We start from the raw sequence: 17,361 nt of genomic DNA, 5'->3' as shown, positions 1-17,361 counted from the left end.
CCATCCAAAATTCTTGGAATTTTTATGCCACCATTATTGTTGAGATTAGGGTGGTTAATCAGAATTTCACAGGCTTCTTTAAATTTTCTTTCATACCAGGTTTTTGTATGATGTAAAGAGTAGGTACTTATCCAATCAATTTGGTGTAGGGTGTTGAGAGCATGATCTGAGAGGCCTACTTCACCAAAATTATTATATTTAATGTGTCTTTTGTGTTCTTTTTTACATATGGAGATTGTACATCCAGTTTCACCAATATAAGTAAGTTAAGGTGCAGTAGATGCAATAAACTCCAGGATGTGCCAATGGGAGGAGAGGATCCTTAGAGGAGTTGAATATGGTTTTTAATTTTTAAATTAAAATTAAAAAACATATTCAACTCCTGTAATTATTGTTGTAATGGTTGGTCAGCAAATTTAGCAAACCATGTAGATTGTAGTGCAGCTTGTTTCTTGTATATATGTGTATGCTCCAGATGATGACATTGATATGAAGGTCGAAACGTCGAGTGTTAATTTTGGTTTATATTAAATTAAAGTTTTACTCTAGTACGGTAGTTGTCTCTATAATTTTTGATAATGTATTCTGATCACTGTGTAAGCATGAAAGAAAGGAAATATATCCAATTCATCATTAGCAGATTTATCCATAGTGAAAGTTATACAATGAATGTGTAATTGAATATCAAAGATATCGAATAATATCAAAAAGATATAATTTCTTCATTGGTTAAACATTATAGAAATTCTGGTTAGAAATTCTGGATATACTTCTATTCATTATTTTTATTTGTGACTAATGGAAATTATTGTTTCCTTCCATGTATTTTAACATTATTTTACTTGTAAATTGATTAGTCTCTCAGTGTGTAAAGATTTTTAAACATAAATTTAAAAAGATAATTTATATTCAGTTATATCATGTAATCATGTTAGAGGTATATATGGATATACATATAGAATACTTTAGTGCTTCACATATAATTACATTTTGTTGTTCATCATTGTCCTTTGATGCTATTGAAGTGATTGAATATGTATTAAGTTGAATATTTACTTAAGAAAAAGCAGTTTTTAAACTAAAAATGCAAGAGGGAAAAACTGTCAGTTTTTAGCTAAACATGGACTTTTGAGTGTAGTAGTTTTCTCATACATAAGCTGTCCATGAAGTACCATGCTTTCTACATGTCATAAAAGTTTAGAATGTGACCTCATGATTCAGTAGAATCATTTAGTGTTTTCAGGAGAGTGAAAATGTTTTATAAAGCGATAATAACTATAATAACTGATAATGCTATATATATTTTGCCTGAATCCCACGAGAGCTCTGTAGCTCAGTCAGTATATGTAAGTTAGAAAGATCTGGGTTCGGTTCCCATCCAAGACATGAAGATTTATCTGGTCTCTTTTGAATAAAGGTGAGTTACTGGTCTTATACGGAGATAGAGGATTTTTTCACCCAGAAACTTGGGTTTTTCATTCCCCAGAACAGGCAGACCAGCGCTTTGTACACACACACTGCTGCAGTCATAAAAATTATTCCCCCCCCCCCCCAATCCAGACTCTGTGACAAGCCAGTTGATTTTTCTCACAGTCACATAATTATAGTGGACCCTGCACTAAGCACTATACAGAGGAAGAAGAATTCACCTGAATTCCCACCTGAAAAAAAAAAAAAAAAAAAAAAAAAAAAAAAAAAAAACCATTAGCCTACATTACGTTAGTATTAGTTCTGTGAATGGCCTAACATCAATTAGATAATCCAGAAACTCTGCGCAAGAAATCAGATATGAAACTTTGCAGTGGTCTCACGTTGAGCAGTGGAATTTATCTACTACTTAAAGACATTGACAAAATATATTCCTGCTTAATGTGGAATTTGAACTCATTGCCAGTTGGGTGGAGAGCAGATACACTAACTACTCATCTAACCAAGCTGACATATAATTATATACAGCACCTCCATGGGGTCTGCAGTCTCATCATGATCAACCCAAATCAACCATCATACACACAAATCCTATCATTCATCATCTTCAATCCATTCACCATCAGGGAACTTGAAGCCACTTCTGGCAATCCATTCCACTCACCACTCTCCATGCAAAAAATCTGGTCTGCACATCCCTACTAAGCACACTTTTACACAACTTCCATGGATAGCATTAACCCAGACCCGAGACTCAAATTAAACAAAATGGTCAAGGGTACTGACAATTCTTTAGCTGCTTCTCGTACAACACGAGCTTGTATGCCATCCAATCCCACAGATGTATTGACATTGAGATTATGCAATAGACTACTCACCTCCACTTCATTCACCACAATTCCTGTATAATCTACTGGTACATTCGTTTCTGCAATGTCACCACCTGGATGATATATTCTTGCAAAGTGCTCACTCAGTAACTCAACTATATCAACTGATTCAGTTACCTCCCTACCATTGGCATTCTTTAAAATCATTCTGCCATGTACATTTTTCCTTTTACTTGCTACATATCTGAAAAACTGTTTAGGATTCTCTTTAGCCTGCATGGCCAATGTTCTTTCGTAATCCTTTCTTGCTTTTCTTACCACACTCGTTACCCTTCTGGCCTGCGCTTGATACTGTTCGTGTGCCTTCCGGTCACCTTTCTCCTTAAATTCCCTCCATAGTTGTTTCTTTTTTTGCAGCTCAAGCTTAATGGTGTTATTCATCCATTTAACCCCTAGTTGATTTATTATTCGGACTCTAGGTATACAGTCAGCCATTGTTTCATGCAAACACTTCTTAACTACCTCCCATGCACTGTCGACTTCTAGTCCTTGCAGTTGTACATGCCATGGCACTGAACCAATCAAACTCCTAAGCTTGTCATACTTTCCAGCCCGATAATTCCACATGTACCCTGTCTTAATTGAAAATTCTACACCTTTAGCCACCTCCCAAGTCAAGACCCTATGATCACTCTCACCGATTGGTGGCAATGTGGTCATATTTGTTACAGCCAAATCCTCAGATGTAATTACTAGGTCAAGCACTCTCTGACCCCTAGTATTTTCCATTACATGCTGTCGCAGATAGTTATCTCTTAATAACCGCATAATATCCAATTCCTTCCTCCCGTGTGTCCTCTCCTCACTCCAATCAATGCGACCATAGTTGAAATCTCCCATAATAATCACCCTCCTTCCACTCATTTCTTCTATTTGCTTGTGCATACTGTCACCACCATCTTTTCCATCACCTGGTCTATAGCAGCACCCAATTGTATATTTAGTTCTGCTAGCCACAATCTCACACCAAATGGCCTCAAATGTGCTCTTTTCTCTATCCTGCAATTCAACTTCTATTCTCCTTGGCTGCAGCTCATCAGCTATCATCAACAGTACTCCTCCCCCCCCCCCCCATTTTATTCTCCCTGTCATTCCTGAACACACTATACCCATCACATTCAATCCCACTAGCTATATCATCTACGGTCAGCCATGTTTCACTAATACCAATAACCTGTGGTCTGGAAGTGCCAACCATGGCCAAAAACTCTTCCTTCTTGTTCCTAATACTCCTAGCATTAGTGTACATGAATTTAAGACCCCCATTAGCCCCAACCCTACCTTGATGCCTTATATTAACTATCCCACTCTGATTTGTTGTCCTTATTTGCTCGGGCATATTATATTCATTCTTACGTTCAACTGCCTCCCTGAGGACTGTATATCTACCCTCCCCCCCTTAATAAATCTAGTTTCCCTGAATTTGCACATCCACCACATTCAGCAACACTTTCTCAAGTCTTCTTACACCATAACCATTCAAATGCAAGCCATCCATCTTATATAGATCCTTTCGCCCATCGAACTCACTCCACACATCCACAAATTCCACACCACTCATCATACATAACCCACGCATAAAGTCATTCGCAATTATGGCCCTCCTTTTAAACATTTCACTGTCATACCGTGGCATAAGACTAATCATTCTAACTCTCACTCTTTTCTTTTGCTACCTCAAACAATTCATTCAGGTCTTCTATCATTTCCATTTTGTCTCCTTTCAAATCATTCGTACCTGCCACAACAGTCATTTCTTTCACCCTTTCCTTTTGCTCTCTAATAGACTCAGTTACATCCTTTATGGTCGTACCAGGTTGGTACGATTTTGTCAAATCCTCTACTATCACACCTCGTACTATCGAGTCTCCATACAGCACTCTATCCTTCATTTTGTTCATGTTCACACTCATACGTCTATTTTTCCTGTCATACTTTTTATTATTGGCTGGTTCATTCAGTCGACTTTTGCTCATACGCTCTAGCTGCTGTTTTGCCCTTTGTATCGCACCATTCAACAACGCGATCTCACTCATTGCATCTATCTCATCTTTTTTGTTCTCAGTAAAACCATTAATACTATCATTCATACTTTCTACATTCACACTCTCACAATTCTCTGGTACAACCTCGCCATTTCTTATCATATCCCTATTTTCTTCATTCTGAAGTTTGACAAAAATATCACACTCACGATCCGAAAAACTCTTCAATTTCTCATTCTCCCTACATTTTCTACACACATTCACTCCTTTATTATTATCTAACCACACTCCAATCTCACTCCGCAAAGCGTACATTTTGCAGCTAGTACACTGAATCATCTCTTTTATACCACCGTTCTTTGATAAAGATGGCGAACCATCATTTACTGGCCGCCATTTCCTTCGTATTGGAGCCATACTTACTTGCAACGTATTTTATCAAATTATAAATTATAACACACCAAAAACACACAAAAAGATGCACTAAGAGACGCAAGGCAAACAAAACTACGCAATATTAAAGAAATTTATCAACGATAACTGAAAATAATACTTATCTTATCCGGAGCTTTCATGAACACTACACACTACGAATCCCTCTAGCGATGACAGCCCCAATAAAATATGTTATAAAGACACACGAAATACTCTAAAAACACGAAAATCATTCTAATATACTATAAAACCAATTTTCTAAGGAAAAACACACAAAAAAAACACCAAAAATCACCAATTTTACACAAGCACTAAATTACACCGACCACTCACCATATAACCTCGAAATAATGGAAAGAACATCACTTAAAAAAAATTTCAGACATCTCCACAAAAAAATTGGATGCTTCTGAAATAAAACTGAAATAATAGAAAACAATTGACACAATGTAACAGATGTTGTAATAAGCATTTTTCCATGAGGATTAGGAGATGGGCATTGGCCATCCATATTTCCTAAAATCAAACAACAAATAGATGACAAACAAAGGCTTTCGCTGTCTTAGAAATCTGCTAAATCTCAAAGCCAAATGAATTGGTGAATTCTTCTGGTTCAATCAGAAAAAAATTTACTGATTCATTTGGCTTCCACTGAAATATTGACATCAGGGTGTCTCTGCAGGAGATATATCTGAAAAAAAAAAGTGAATGAGGATCTGTCTTTTGTCATAAAAGAGGGATAGATCATCTCTCAGAGGAGTCATCATCCTTGTGGGCACTCAAGTCCCATTCCTACATGTCCAACTTTACACCACTCTAGAGGCTGTAGCTATCACCTATCAGTAGGATTCCTTATTACACTGCTCCATGGAACTCTGAATTGACTCATATCAACCTCGATAATTTTATATTGCAACTGCCTGCCCATTACATCTTATGGATGACTAATGAACACAGCTCTGGAGTAGTGCAAATATTAATGAAGAGGCTGGATTGTACACTTATTGATAATGACTTCTTTCTCTCTCATGAATAATGGAAGCAATACCTACTTTTTCTATGCCTACCAGTTTGTATTCTGCAGTAGATGTTACAGCCTGCTTCCATGCCATCTTTCAACTTTATGTGGGAATTTAAAGAGAACATATATGGAAATGAGCATTTTTCTGTGCTTTTCAGTATGCTCTTCTTCATAGATTTCTAGGTGGAAAAGTGACCAGACTGAATGGAATACCTTCTTATGGCTTGCAGAATTTAATTCTGATGTGGTTAGCCAACAATCAGTGAAGAGGTGATGCCTGTTACGAATTGTATTGTTCAAACAGAGAACCATGACCTTAGTCATAATTCATTAATAAAAAAATCTCAGCCCTTATTTTTAACACTAATTAAGTTACCATGGCTGTATCATTAAAGGTTAGCCAGTAGAATAAGAGTTGCTCAAATTATAATACATTGAAATTGAAATTGTACTGTAACATTTCTCTGCACATGCACACACATGTAATATTTGGGGAAAAGGACTGTTCGATTGTAACAATATGGGCAGGCTGTTCTCTGTATATCTTATATCACTGCTTATATGTTTCTTTAACTTAATATTCGTTTTCTATTATTTCCCTTCTTTATTGTTCTACCTTAAGTATAATTTTCCTCCTTGCCTGGGATCTCCAGATATTTATTTGATTGAAGACTGCACCTCTGAAATTCCCCTATAGGCAAAAGAAAGTTTTTATACCCTAGTAGATCAATTAATCACTTATATCCTATTTTAGCCAAGGTTTGCAGTCATGGCAAATTTTTCTCATAAATCACTACTAATCAATGGGGTTCTGCTATCAGGTCCGAAATAGTGTTTTTTTTTTTTTTTTTTTTTTGAATCGGTGCATTGCAAAAAGATTGAATCGGACAACTATTTTTATCAACAATAACAAGTTTAATTTCTGATCAAATAATTATACATATCACTTGAAATCACAAGATTCATTTATGAAAGGTAATTCTTAGTCTTTCTCAATCACTTAACTTGGTTTCCATTAAATTCTCTCGCACTCACTTAGTTGGTCTTTCAACAAGCATACTTTATAATACAAATATCAGGAAGGTATACTTATAACATGAAATCGTTAGTTGCACTTGACATTCCTAATTTAGCATCAATCAAAATGCAACATACATGTATACAAATACATCTCTCAGAATCTCATTCCTTTCAAACCCTTAATCATAATCTAGGCAATTATATTTATACAATCCACCTCATTGAGTTTCAAACATTCCAATGATACGATAGCAGGATCATACTCTATCACAAAATTCAATCATAAGTACACATATAATCAATTAAAGAAATTTCAATAGCTCAATCTTTTCTCCAAGGGAAATTAACTGCGCTCATTTACTCATTTGCGATTATACACATTTACAAGAAATATTAACACTCTAAATACTATCTCCTTAAACTAGACAATTTAGCAGTTCAATAGGGAATTCTTTTTTTATTCACAAACAATAAATGAATGTATAGACTCACATGGGTCTCTTCCTATCTTACATGTGTAATTCAATCGTAAGTACACCTATAATTCATTAAAGAAATTTCAACAGCTCAACATTTTCTCTAAGGGAAATTGACTGCGCTCATGCTTCACTCATTTTGCGATTTTGTTGCTATTATTAATGCAATATTAAGATATCGCTACTTCCCTGCACAATTACATCTGCTACTTTCCTCACTAGGTAGGTGGTGAAAGTAGCAGATGTAATCTTAATCACAACAGGAAGCCAAGTATTTTAGGAATAAGGTGTGACACATTTGCTCTAAATACTATCTCTTTAAACTAGACAATATAACAGTGCGATAGGGAATTCTTTCTTAATTCATAAACGATAAATGAATATGTAGACTCACATGGGTCTCTTCCTATCTTGTATGTGTCTTCCGTCCTCCTTTCCTTATTACAACACTTGAGTGGGGTTACTCTCCTCCATTCCATGTTTTGGAATTCTCCTCGAAGCGACACCGGGCACCGATGAATAGTCGTAGCAGCAGGTGGGATATAGGGTAGGCGTTCCGGCGTCTTGAACTGCCCGGAAAAGGATTTCTGCATAGGCCTGGTCACACTTATTTGACTATAGGACCTTTACGTCAAAATTTCTCCTTAACTATCACCTCCAGATATCTTCGGCTGTGACTGGAACGACATTGGTGGACGGATCTCCCCCCCCCCCTCCGGAACTTACACCTCAGGTCCTCTCTCGTGGATGGTTCACTCATGATGAAGAAAAGGAAGCCCTTCTCATCTTTGAACCAACTCTTTTATACACCAGAGTCCCTGCACCTTTGATTAAGTTTTTGAGACCCCTAGCGTCCCCGTATAAGTCTTGCTAGTAGTTTGGAGAACCCTGCATAATGTTTCTCGAAAATTCGCAGACATTACTTCCTCCCTTTACTGCCTTAATCTTGCCTACGGGCCTTTCTTTTTGATTTGCGCCGCGCCCTTTCAATATTGACCTTGAAGGTCACCTGCGATGGGTCTTGCAAACAATCTTCAAAAGACATGCCGAATTTCGGGCGATGCTCTTGGTTTCAATACTTCTACATCCCTTCTTAAACAATGAGCGAGTTAATTCCCTTTGGGCTTATTTTGCTCTTTATATAGATGGCTTTACATAGGTGGTTAACATATACATTTTTACAAAAAAATTCAGGTGAATTCCTATTGTAAAAAGTCGATGTTTTTAGATAATTTATTTTGGCAACATCGAATTTTTACACACACATGTGTGCATTCTAGATGATGATTTAAATATATATGTCAAATTGTAAGGAAATTAAAGTTATTACTCTTAACATAATATTTCTTATATAGAGAAACCTATGGAGTATTCATAACTAAATTCACACATACCACAGTAATTAACTTTTTAAATATGTAAATATTTCATCTTAGGGTATCGCAAGACATCATCAGTACAGTTATTAAACAACAATGGGAATTACATTCAAAAAAACATATTAGTGTGCATGCTTACATTGGAATTCCTCTATTCATTTTACACAAATTATGAACTCTACAACCATGTTATAAATAATTATTTTAATTTCCCTGACATTTCGGCCTTCATATTAAGGTCATCATCTGGAGTATACACATATATATACTCCAGATGATGACCTTAATATGAAGGTTGAAATGTCAGGAAATTAAAATTATTATTTATAACATGGTTGTAGAGTTCATAATTTGTGTAAAATGAATGCTGATTACTGTGTAACACTAAAGGAAAGGAATCCCTCTATGTATACAGTAGTGTGTTTAAGGATTAAAAACTATTGGGCTGTAATTAAATTAAATTAAAATATAACTGATAAATTAATTTTATACAGTTGAGGATAACCATTTCCCAGATTTTTGGGATTGTAAGACAGTCATTACGGTTAAGATTGGGTCTGTGACGTAAGGCTTCAGCACTTTCTTTATACAAACGCTCATGTTTATTTATGGATCGATGTAGTAGTTTAGTGTATTGCCATTGGATCACGTGGTTGGTGTTTTCAACTCCATGTTGCATGAGACCATATTTGTGAGATTTGACAAGACAGGTATGGTCTTGATGTTTAGAGATGGATTTATTTATAGATCTTCCTGTTTGTTCACAGTAAGACAAGTTACAAGAACACAGCACTTATATATGCCAGGTAGCATCATTGGTGAGAGTTTGTCTTTTGGGGAATGTAACAAATTGTGAATTTGGTTGATTGGCTATAGGTAGCACAGTTTGTATTTCTTCATAATTTTTGACAAACGTTCAGAGATACCTTTGATATATGTTATAGAAGTCCTATAGGCTTCTTCTTGTCTGGGTTGATGTATAGGAGAGTGGCTAATAATTTTTTGAGTTGTTATTGGATTATATCCAATTAGGAAGGCTGTATCTTTAATAATTTCCAATTCTTGTTTTATTAAAAAAAAGTTAATTACTGTGGCATATGTGTGAATTTATAGTTACTTAACACGATAGTCTCCATAATTTTACCAAAATGAATGACAATCTGGAGGTATTATATAAAACAAATCTTTATAACTTCGCTCATTTGAGCATCTCTCTCTCTTTTTATTAAAAACTTTCTCTCTGGCTGAATCTTCCAAGTCTGAGTGGAACACACTCTCAGTTATACTGTCAAGAGAAGTTTGTAACACTTGTTGCTGTCACTGTTAATTCAATAACAGAACAACTTCCTCTCTGGAGCATTGCTCTTATGTCAAAGCCTTTATGATTTTTCCTACCTGTAACATGAGGATCATTGAAAAGCATGTGCAACAGGCAGTTGATCATCTGATTTCTTGTGAACTCAGTAATCATTTTCATGTTTTTCAGCAGGATAAAAAAAAGTGCCCATGTACGTTTTACCAAAAACACAATCCTCACCAAATTTAGGATTAAAGCTATAACACATTGTTATCCCAGTAACAGTAGAATTCAAGCTCTTCAGAGTAAGTACAAGAAGCTGCTTACTTCCCTTGCACATATCAACTAAGAGAAAAGTAAAATAGCATTGAATATTCTCCATATTCTGTCCTTTATAGCATGGAGTGCAGATTGATATATCTGCACTCTATGCTTCTTTGTCAATACAGTGCCATTTGTTCAGTCAAAACTTGATTATGAGTTCACTGATCTGTATTTCATTGTAATGAAGAGTATACCAAAATAGTTGGATCCTGTCTGCTGTCAAGGAATATGAATAGCCACTGATGCATTTTTTGCACTCGCGCATGCACACACATACACACAAATCCATTATGAGCCTTTATGCTAAAGCAAATGAACCTGCTCTCTCACATTGACAAGAGCAGTTGTCACACTTAGCTATGCCCAAAAAATAAAAATGATAGTTCATATTATTATCACGCAGCTCATGCATAAAGACACTTGTCTAGTCATAGGTAAATTTCATGTGCAGACTTTGGTAAAGGATGAAAATAAGCAGGTAATTTGGCAGTATTATTTTTTTACTTTCTGACTCAAAAAAAAAAAAAAAAAAACATACCTGCAACTGTTGTTGCTCATCCAGAGTATTGTAATAATATGGTGATACACAGGGGCGGCTCATCTACAGGGGCCATAAGGGCCAGGCCCCACCTATATTTGTATAACTAGCCCAATAATTGTAGTTTTAAAAAATGTTTCTTGTAATTATTATTTTTTGATCTATTTCCAACACGTTTTATTGTTTAATAAAAAAAATTACTGTAGTATTTTGTGGCAATATTGTATAATGCGACTTAGTACAGTCTCTGGGGCCAGCCACAGCTGGTCCTATTTTATACGTGTAGAACACAGGGCATGTATGAGGCAAGTGCTCTAGTGATTGTGTTTGTTTACTGGGTGCAACGCTTATCTTGGGGCCAGTTTAGTCTGGCCCAGTCACTGTATTTTCACGTATGTACATAGCACGCGATTCTTTGATTGTGAAGCACGTGCACTATATGATCGTGTTTGTTTACCGGGTGCAACGCTTATCTAGGGGCCAGTTTAGTCTGGCCCAGTCACTGCGTTTGTATGTAAATAGCGGGTGATTCTTTCATTGTCTTATTATTTATTCTCGTTGTTGATCTGTTTTATTGTTTTTGGTGTGTTTAATTATTGTTGTCGTTTTTTGTTATAATTTATTTTAAAGTTTAAATTTTAATTATAAACGATACATTTTAACTATGAACAAAATCAATAGTTTATTGGAAAAACATTTCTCGGAATCTCGGAAGTTTCGACATTGATTTATAAAATAAATAATAGAAATAATAACTTTTTTGTTTTAACACTTGAAAAATGAAAACATTTTGCAGGGCGGCCAGCTGGAGTCGAACCAACGTCTTTGGATTTCTGGTTCATTGCTCTAGTCCTTTGAGTCTTTTTTGCTCTAGTCCGTTGAGCTATGCCCACAACTGCAAATCTTTCAAGTTTTCGTGTTATTAATACGTTGAGCCTGTATATACTATGTCCTAACAATTTTAAAAAATAAAAATTAGCTCAATGCATCAGTGGATTCTGACTAAACATTATTGTAATAGAAATAACTATAAATCAATAATAGAACCCACTATATAAATATAAAAAAATTAAGTTATTTTTGGCCCCTGGTCCCACCTGTTTCTATTGTCACCAGCCGCCACTGGTGATACACCATTTTTTAATTTGGAAATATGACTTTTATTATATTGAGCTCTGTTTCTCCATATCTAATTATTGAGGTTCTTATGAAAAAAATCTCAATAAAGGTTGAACCCTATCAGGGTAATGATCTCTTTTTTTCCATAATGTATTTCACTGCAATGCATGTATCCATGTGCTGTGTGTTATGGTATACTGAGGCAATTTGATGCGAAGTCAGTTGCTTGCATTGTATATATGTGGCTTAGCTGTGAAGATAATTTCACATACAACTTTTTTTGTTTACCTATGTTTGGATAAAGGATGAAAACAAGAATATAATTTCAAGTGCAATTTATTTAGAAAGCTGTGTTTGCAAGACTTCACTTCAAAATACGAATACTACCTTTAGTTTATATAAAAAATAATAAAGCATGAAAACGATGTTGGAAGTTTTTTTTCACTTGGTTAGACTATAATAAACGAGAGCTTGTCCACCTTTACCATGAGTTGCCTCAGTCCTGAAGATACTTCAGGCAGAAACTTTGTTTGCTTACACTTGGATAAAGGATTAAACTAAATTTATTAAATCATGAAAATATTTAACAGTTTGCAAAATAAGCTATATAATTATCAGTGAGTGATAATACAATTCTCATGATATATTTAACTATTAAAGAACTATTTGCTTAATAATATTGGCATTTTTTAAGTATAGTTTCTGGGAAAATTCCCATGTTACTTCTCTTAAACACTATTAATTAATTGGCATTTTTTATTTCTTTAGGTCGATCCATATTATCCATATCATCCAAAATGTCGCATTGATATAACAAATGACACCAGATTAAAGGGAACAACTGCAGAATCAAATGAGAAAATTGAAGACCTGCGTAGGTTTTTATGCTATCTAGATAGATGTGTTTAAAATTTTGTATAATATAAAATATAATGAATGTAACTATGATTGTTTTTGCAATAACTGATAATATTGTTTTTGTTTGATGCAAAAGCGAGACACTTACGTTATCCTCCTCCTCCTCCTAAGATATTTTTCATAATTTGCAATAAAAATATTTTAAAAAATATTACATTTTGTACTGAAACAATAATATTTATTTAATAAATCAACAACTTGTACAGTAGTATACATTATAGATGCATTTTATATCAAAATATGAAAGTTGTAATTAATTTATTAAAAAAATGTAATAATGTAATACATAAATATGTGTAAAAATTAACACTTCTGATTATTATAATCATCAGGTGACAAGATCTTCAGTACATCTAGGCATTCCTTTACAAATTTATGAAATTCCAAGCATAAAATATGTAAATTAGATTTGACAACTAGAAAAACTATTGTTTTTTCGTCAGCAATCATTAATATATTACTATATATAGGTAAGTAGTGTTGTGCATTTCAGTATAGTCATGCACATGCACGTCTTTTGTGCCAGCAATCATGAACGATGACTGAGTGAGCTCAAAAGTAAGACAATTTCTCAAAAGTAGGACATTTTGGTTTCCCACCACATTTCTGAGAAAAGCAGAACGTCTCTGAAACAATCCCTGACCACTTCATCTGCACTGCTCACAATCATTCCTTATAGCTTCCGTAAGCCTTGATACTGCTCCAAGCTGCCTCATAAATCTGTCATAATTGTTAGTTTTTTAATCCACATAAACCCTTTCTTGACTGAGAATTCCACATATTGAGCAACCCTCCTATTACAAGAACTGCATGATCACATCCACCTGATTAGAGATAGTTGCTACTTTAGTTATAGATATATCTTATGATGCTATTACCAGATCCAACACTCTCAAACCCCTTGTGTTTCATCATGTGCTGTTTCAAGTGATATCCCTTAGTAACTGTATTAATTACATTTCCATCTTGCTATGTGCTCTTTCCTCCTTCCAATCTATATCCCCATAGTTAAAGTCTCCCATGATAATTGCTCAGCCAGCGCTTATTGTGCTAATCTGCCATGTGTGGAACCATATCTTCCTCTGCAGCTTTCAAGGTCTATAGCAGCAACCAAAAATATATTTTGTACTATTGGCCTCTATCTCACACCAAACACCTCAAATGAACCATCTCCCTCAGGTCTACAGTCTTCCTATTTTTGATAAAGATCTTCAGTTATCATTAGTAATATTTTTCCTCCTACCCTATCAAATTCTCTGAAAATAAAATATCCCTTATGCTCTATACCTGTAACTGCATCATTCTCTGCCAACCAGTTCTCACTGATGCTGATAATTTTACAGCATCTGTGTGCATTTATTTCAGTATCTCCTTGTACCCACAGTTACTCTTGTGTAATGTCGTTACCAGCCCATTCAGAATTGAATCCTGGGGAATTGCACCCAGCTGCTTATAGTCATTTCTGCACTGCATCCCCTTTTCCCCAGTATCTACAATTTTCCTGATTTTGTAATTCCAAATTCTCACTGAACAACACTTTCTTCAAACATCTAACTCCAAAACCATTCAAATTCAATACATAAGGCACACAAATTGTTTTGTACATCAAATTCACTCCGTACATCTATAAACTGCACAATCTTCTCATTGACTCATTAGAAATCATAGTCCTCAATTCAGTAATCCTGCCATACTGAGGCAGCAGACTTGCAGTTTTTACTTTCATGCTTTTCTATTTTGCTTAAATCAGCAACTGTTTTGCATCTTCTATCATTATTTCTCATCATTTCAAATCATTTGTGCCTGTCAGAAAATGAACTCTTTCACCTCTCTCTTTTACAAACTAACAGCTTCACTAACATCTTTGATCTTTTGCACATGAGAAAGATGCTTTTATCACTTTCTCATTAAGTACATCTCTTGTCATCAAATCCCCATACAGTACTCTTTGTTGCACTTTTATACTTTTCCCAATTCACTTTTTTTTTTCATTCTCCCTTCTGCTGTACTATATGCCAATCATTTCTTCAGTTGCTGGAGTTCTTGTTTGGTCCTGTGAAGGAATCTACATAAGCATGCAGTTTTTTCCACACTGTCACCTCATTGTTCACGTTATAAATTTGTTCTTCTTCCTTCATATGTGATCATTCACTACTTCCACTACATTCTCTATGACACTTTCTCAATCCTATCTTACATCCTTACTATCATCATTCTCATGCTTTTGACTCAACTCATATTTCTTGTACTCACTAAATATTTCTGACAAATGTTTTCTTCACTCTCACTTTTGTACCTCAAACCATTCATCTTAGCAGTGAATGCATTAACCTCCCAACTGGCCGAAGTGAATCATGGATCAAAACATCATTGGCATTGTACTTTTCATCATGTAATTACCCTCCTCTACTATTAATCCCTTAATGGTGACTGTAGAGCTATTAACAGATTAACTCTAATGGCACAACCTTTGACTTAAAGTATACTGTGCTACTTGGAATTTCCTTTATTGTCCTTCGATATTTGAACTTTTTGTGGCACAGTTTGTCAGTTTCCAAAGATAAAAACAAATAATCAGTCCCAAACTGACCACAATCAATGTTTGCAATGAGTTTGTTTAGTAGTAAATTTGTTGTCTTTTATTTTTCAAATCAGTGCAATGGAACAAGACATGTATGTTCTTTCATTTCCTAACAATATTGCAGAAATTATTTTCATGCGGTTTTCAAATGCCTGCATTGAAAATCATTAAATTTTTTTTTCAGACAACATTTATTAAAATAAATATGAACTTTTGTTTTCTTTCCTTGCAAAATACCATTATATGGATCACTTCACTTTCTGATTGTGAGACTATTTTTTAATATCAAAAATTTATATCCTGTGATTTTTTGTTTTTAGTTGAGTGTGCATTCCTATAATATCCAGTGCTTAACCACTGTAGATATTTATAAATTTCAAAATTTATGCTCATTTTGAAGATTTCCAATTACATCTCCCTCCCTCTCTACTTCTGGAACTGAATTATAAATAATTATTCTCTCCAAATATCTACTGGATTTGAAAGTTTTCATAGTATTTGAGGTGAAAAAGTAAAGGAGTGCTCATCATAGGCATAGAGTAGTTAGTATCGGGGGTGCAAGTGAGCCTGATAGTATTAGGAGAAAGAAAAGAAGATAAATAAATAGTATGAGAGATAGAGAAAAGGCCTCAGCTCTTTTATATCATCATATAGCCAAAGGCTATCAGTTTTATTTTTCACCAATCTCATATAGATGAATGACCAAAAGACCAATTGAAACTAAAGCGCAAAGATGACTGATACCCAGGTGGTTCGCCATATCTGAGTTAACTGCCTTGAGTTGGCCTTCTCTGTCTGGAATTGCTCTCTAGTCATCCCAGCAATTGACTATAAGACCACATTGAATTAAGAGGATGGAACTATTTAAGAAACCTCTCATAGCAAAAATAGACAGAATTTTATCTTCTCCCTGGTGAATATTGCATAATGTGGGTGGTCTACATCATCCAGTCAAAAATTTGATATCTCCTAGCATGCTTCTTTCTAAATACAAAAATCGTCTGACTGAACAATAAAATTACCACAGTACAATATTATAAAGCATTTGGATGTCATATTGCTGATTTTCAAATTCGTGTTGTTTCTTTCTTACCTTCTGTAAATGGTATTTTAATTCATTAATTGTAAAAATCAAAATTCTCTTCCCATTGTTGACAGGTAGTGGGTACTACAAAATAGAATAACCTGTTCTGTTGTAAGTAACGAAATACCCAATACATTACATAATCTTTTCCAAATATGCAGGACAAGAGGGCAGCTATAGAATGCATGTTCTACTGTTTCCAATCGGAAACAGATGTCACAGATTGGATCTCCAATGTTAAAATACCTCCATTTGATGGTATTGACTGGAAGGTGGCCATATGCAATTCTCCAAGCTAGATCCCTCCTGTGAGCGTATCCTTGGAACTTCAATAAGTTATGAAACAAAGTGTTGTTGTCAGTACCCAAATATCGAAGTATACGCAGCTAAAGATACTAAAGATCTCTTTATATTAAATTTTATTTTTTTTAATGGAAAGAATATCAATGCCAGAGTGTTGTTTCAGTATTAGAGTTAAGCACAGAGTGTTGTAATATTCAGGAACAATCTCGGCTTTTGGACCTTTATAATCATTTACTCCAAACAAGGGAAGATGAAAACCCAGGTAGTACAGAAGTAGGTTTTCACATGTGTGATTGTTCTGCAATATTTTATGGATTTTTGAAACTGTATTGCTTAAATAGCAGAATTTTAAGCTGGAAGCCCAAATCCTCCATGCTTCTTTGATAGTTAAAGAAATTCTGTTTTAACTTCTTGGTATTGGCTGGACCAAAAAAAGTTGCACAGGCTTATTATATAATTGCTTTTCTTCAGCTTCTGTGATGTCTGTAATATTATGTACAACTGAGCAGGAAATATTATGGTTGTGAGTACTATGACTTTAGAGGAAAAGGAAAGTGGCCCTA

General features: G+C 34.8%; 1 protein-coding gene across 1 annotated transcript in view; it reads left to right on the top strand.

The window, feature by feature from the left end:
* Positions 1-17,361, top strand: part of Ube4B (Ubiquitination factor E4B) — a 418,857-nt gene that overhangs the window by 275,975 nt on the left and 125,521 nt on the right. The window contains exon 15 of the mRNA XM_090393738.1: positions 12,681-12,786. Coding sequence (XP_090249864.1) covers positions 12,681-12,786 — 106 coding nt within the window. The remainder of the gene's footprint in view (positions 1-12,680; positions 12,787-17,361) is intronic.

This window comes from Typopeltis vanoorti, chromosome 1, assembly GCF_054136105.1.
Source record: "Typopeltis vanoorti isolate ZY-2024b chromosome 1, IOZ_Tvanoo_1.0, whole genome shotgun sequence".
NCBI lineage: Eukaryota > Metazoa > Arthropoda > Arachnida > Uropygi > Thelyphonidae > Typopeltis > Typopeltis vanoorti.
The sequence above is the reverse complement of the archived record's forward strand: the minus strand, read 5'-3'. Positions and strand labels throughout refer to the sequence as shown.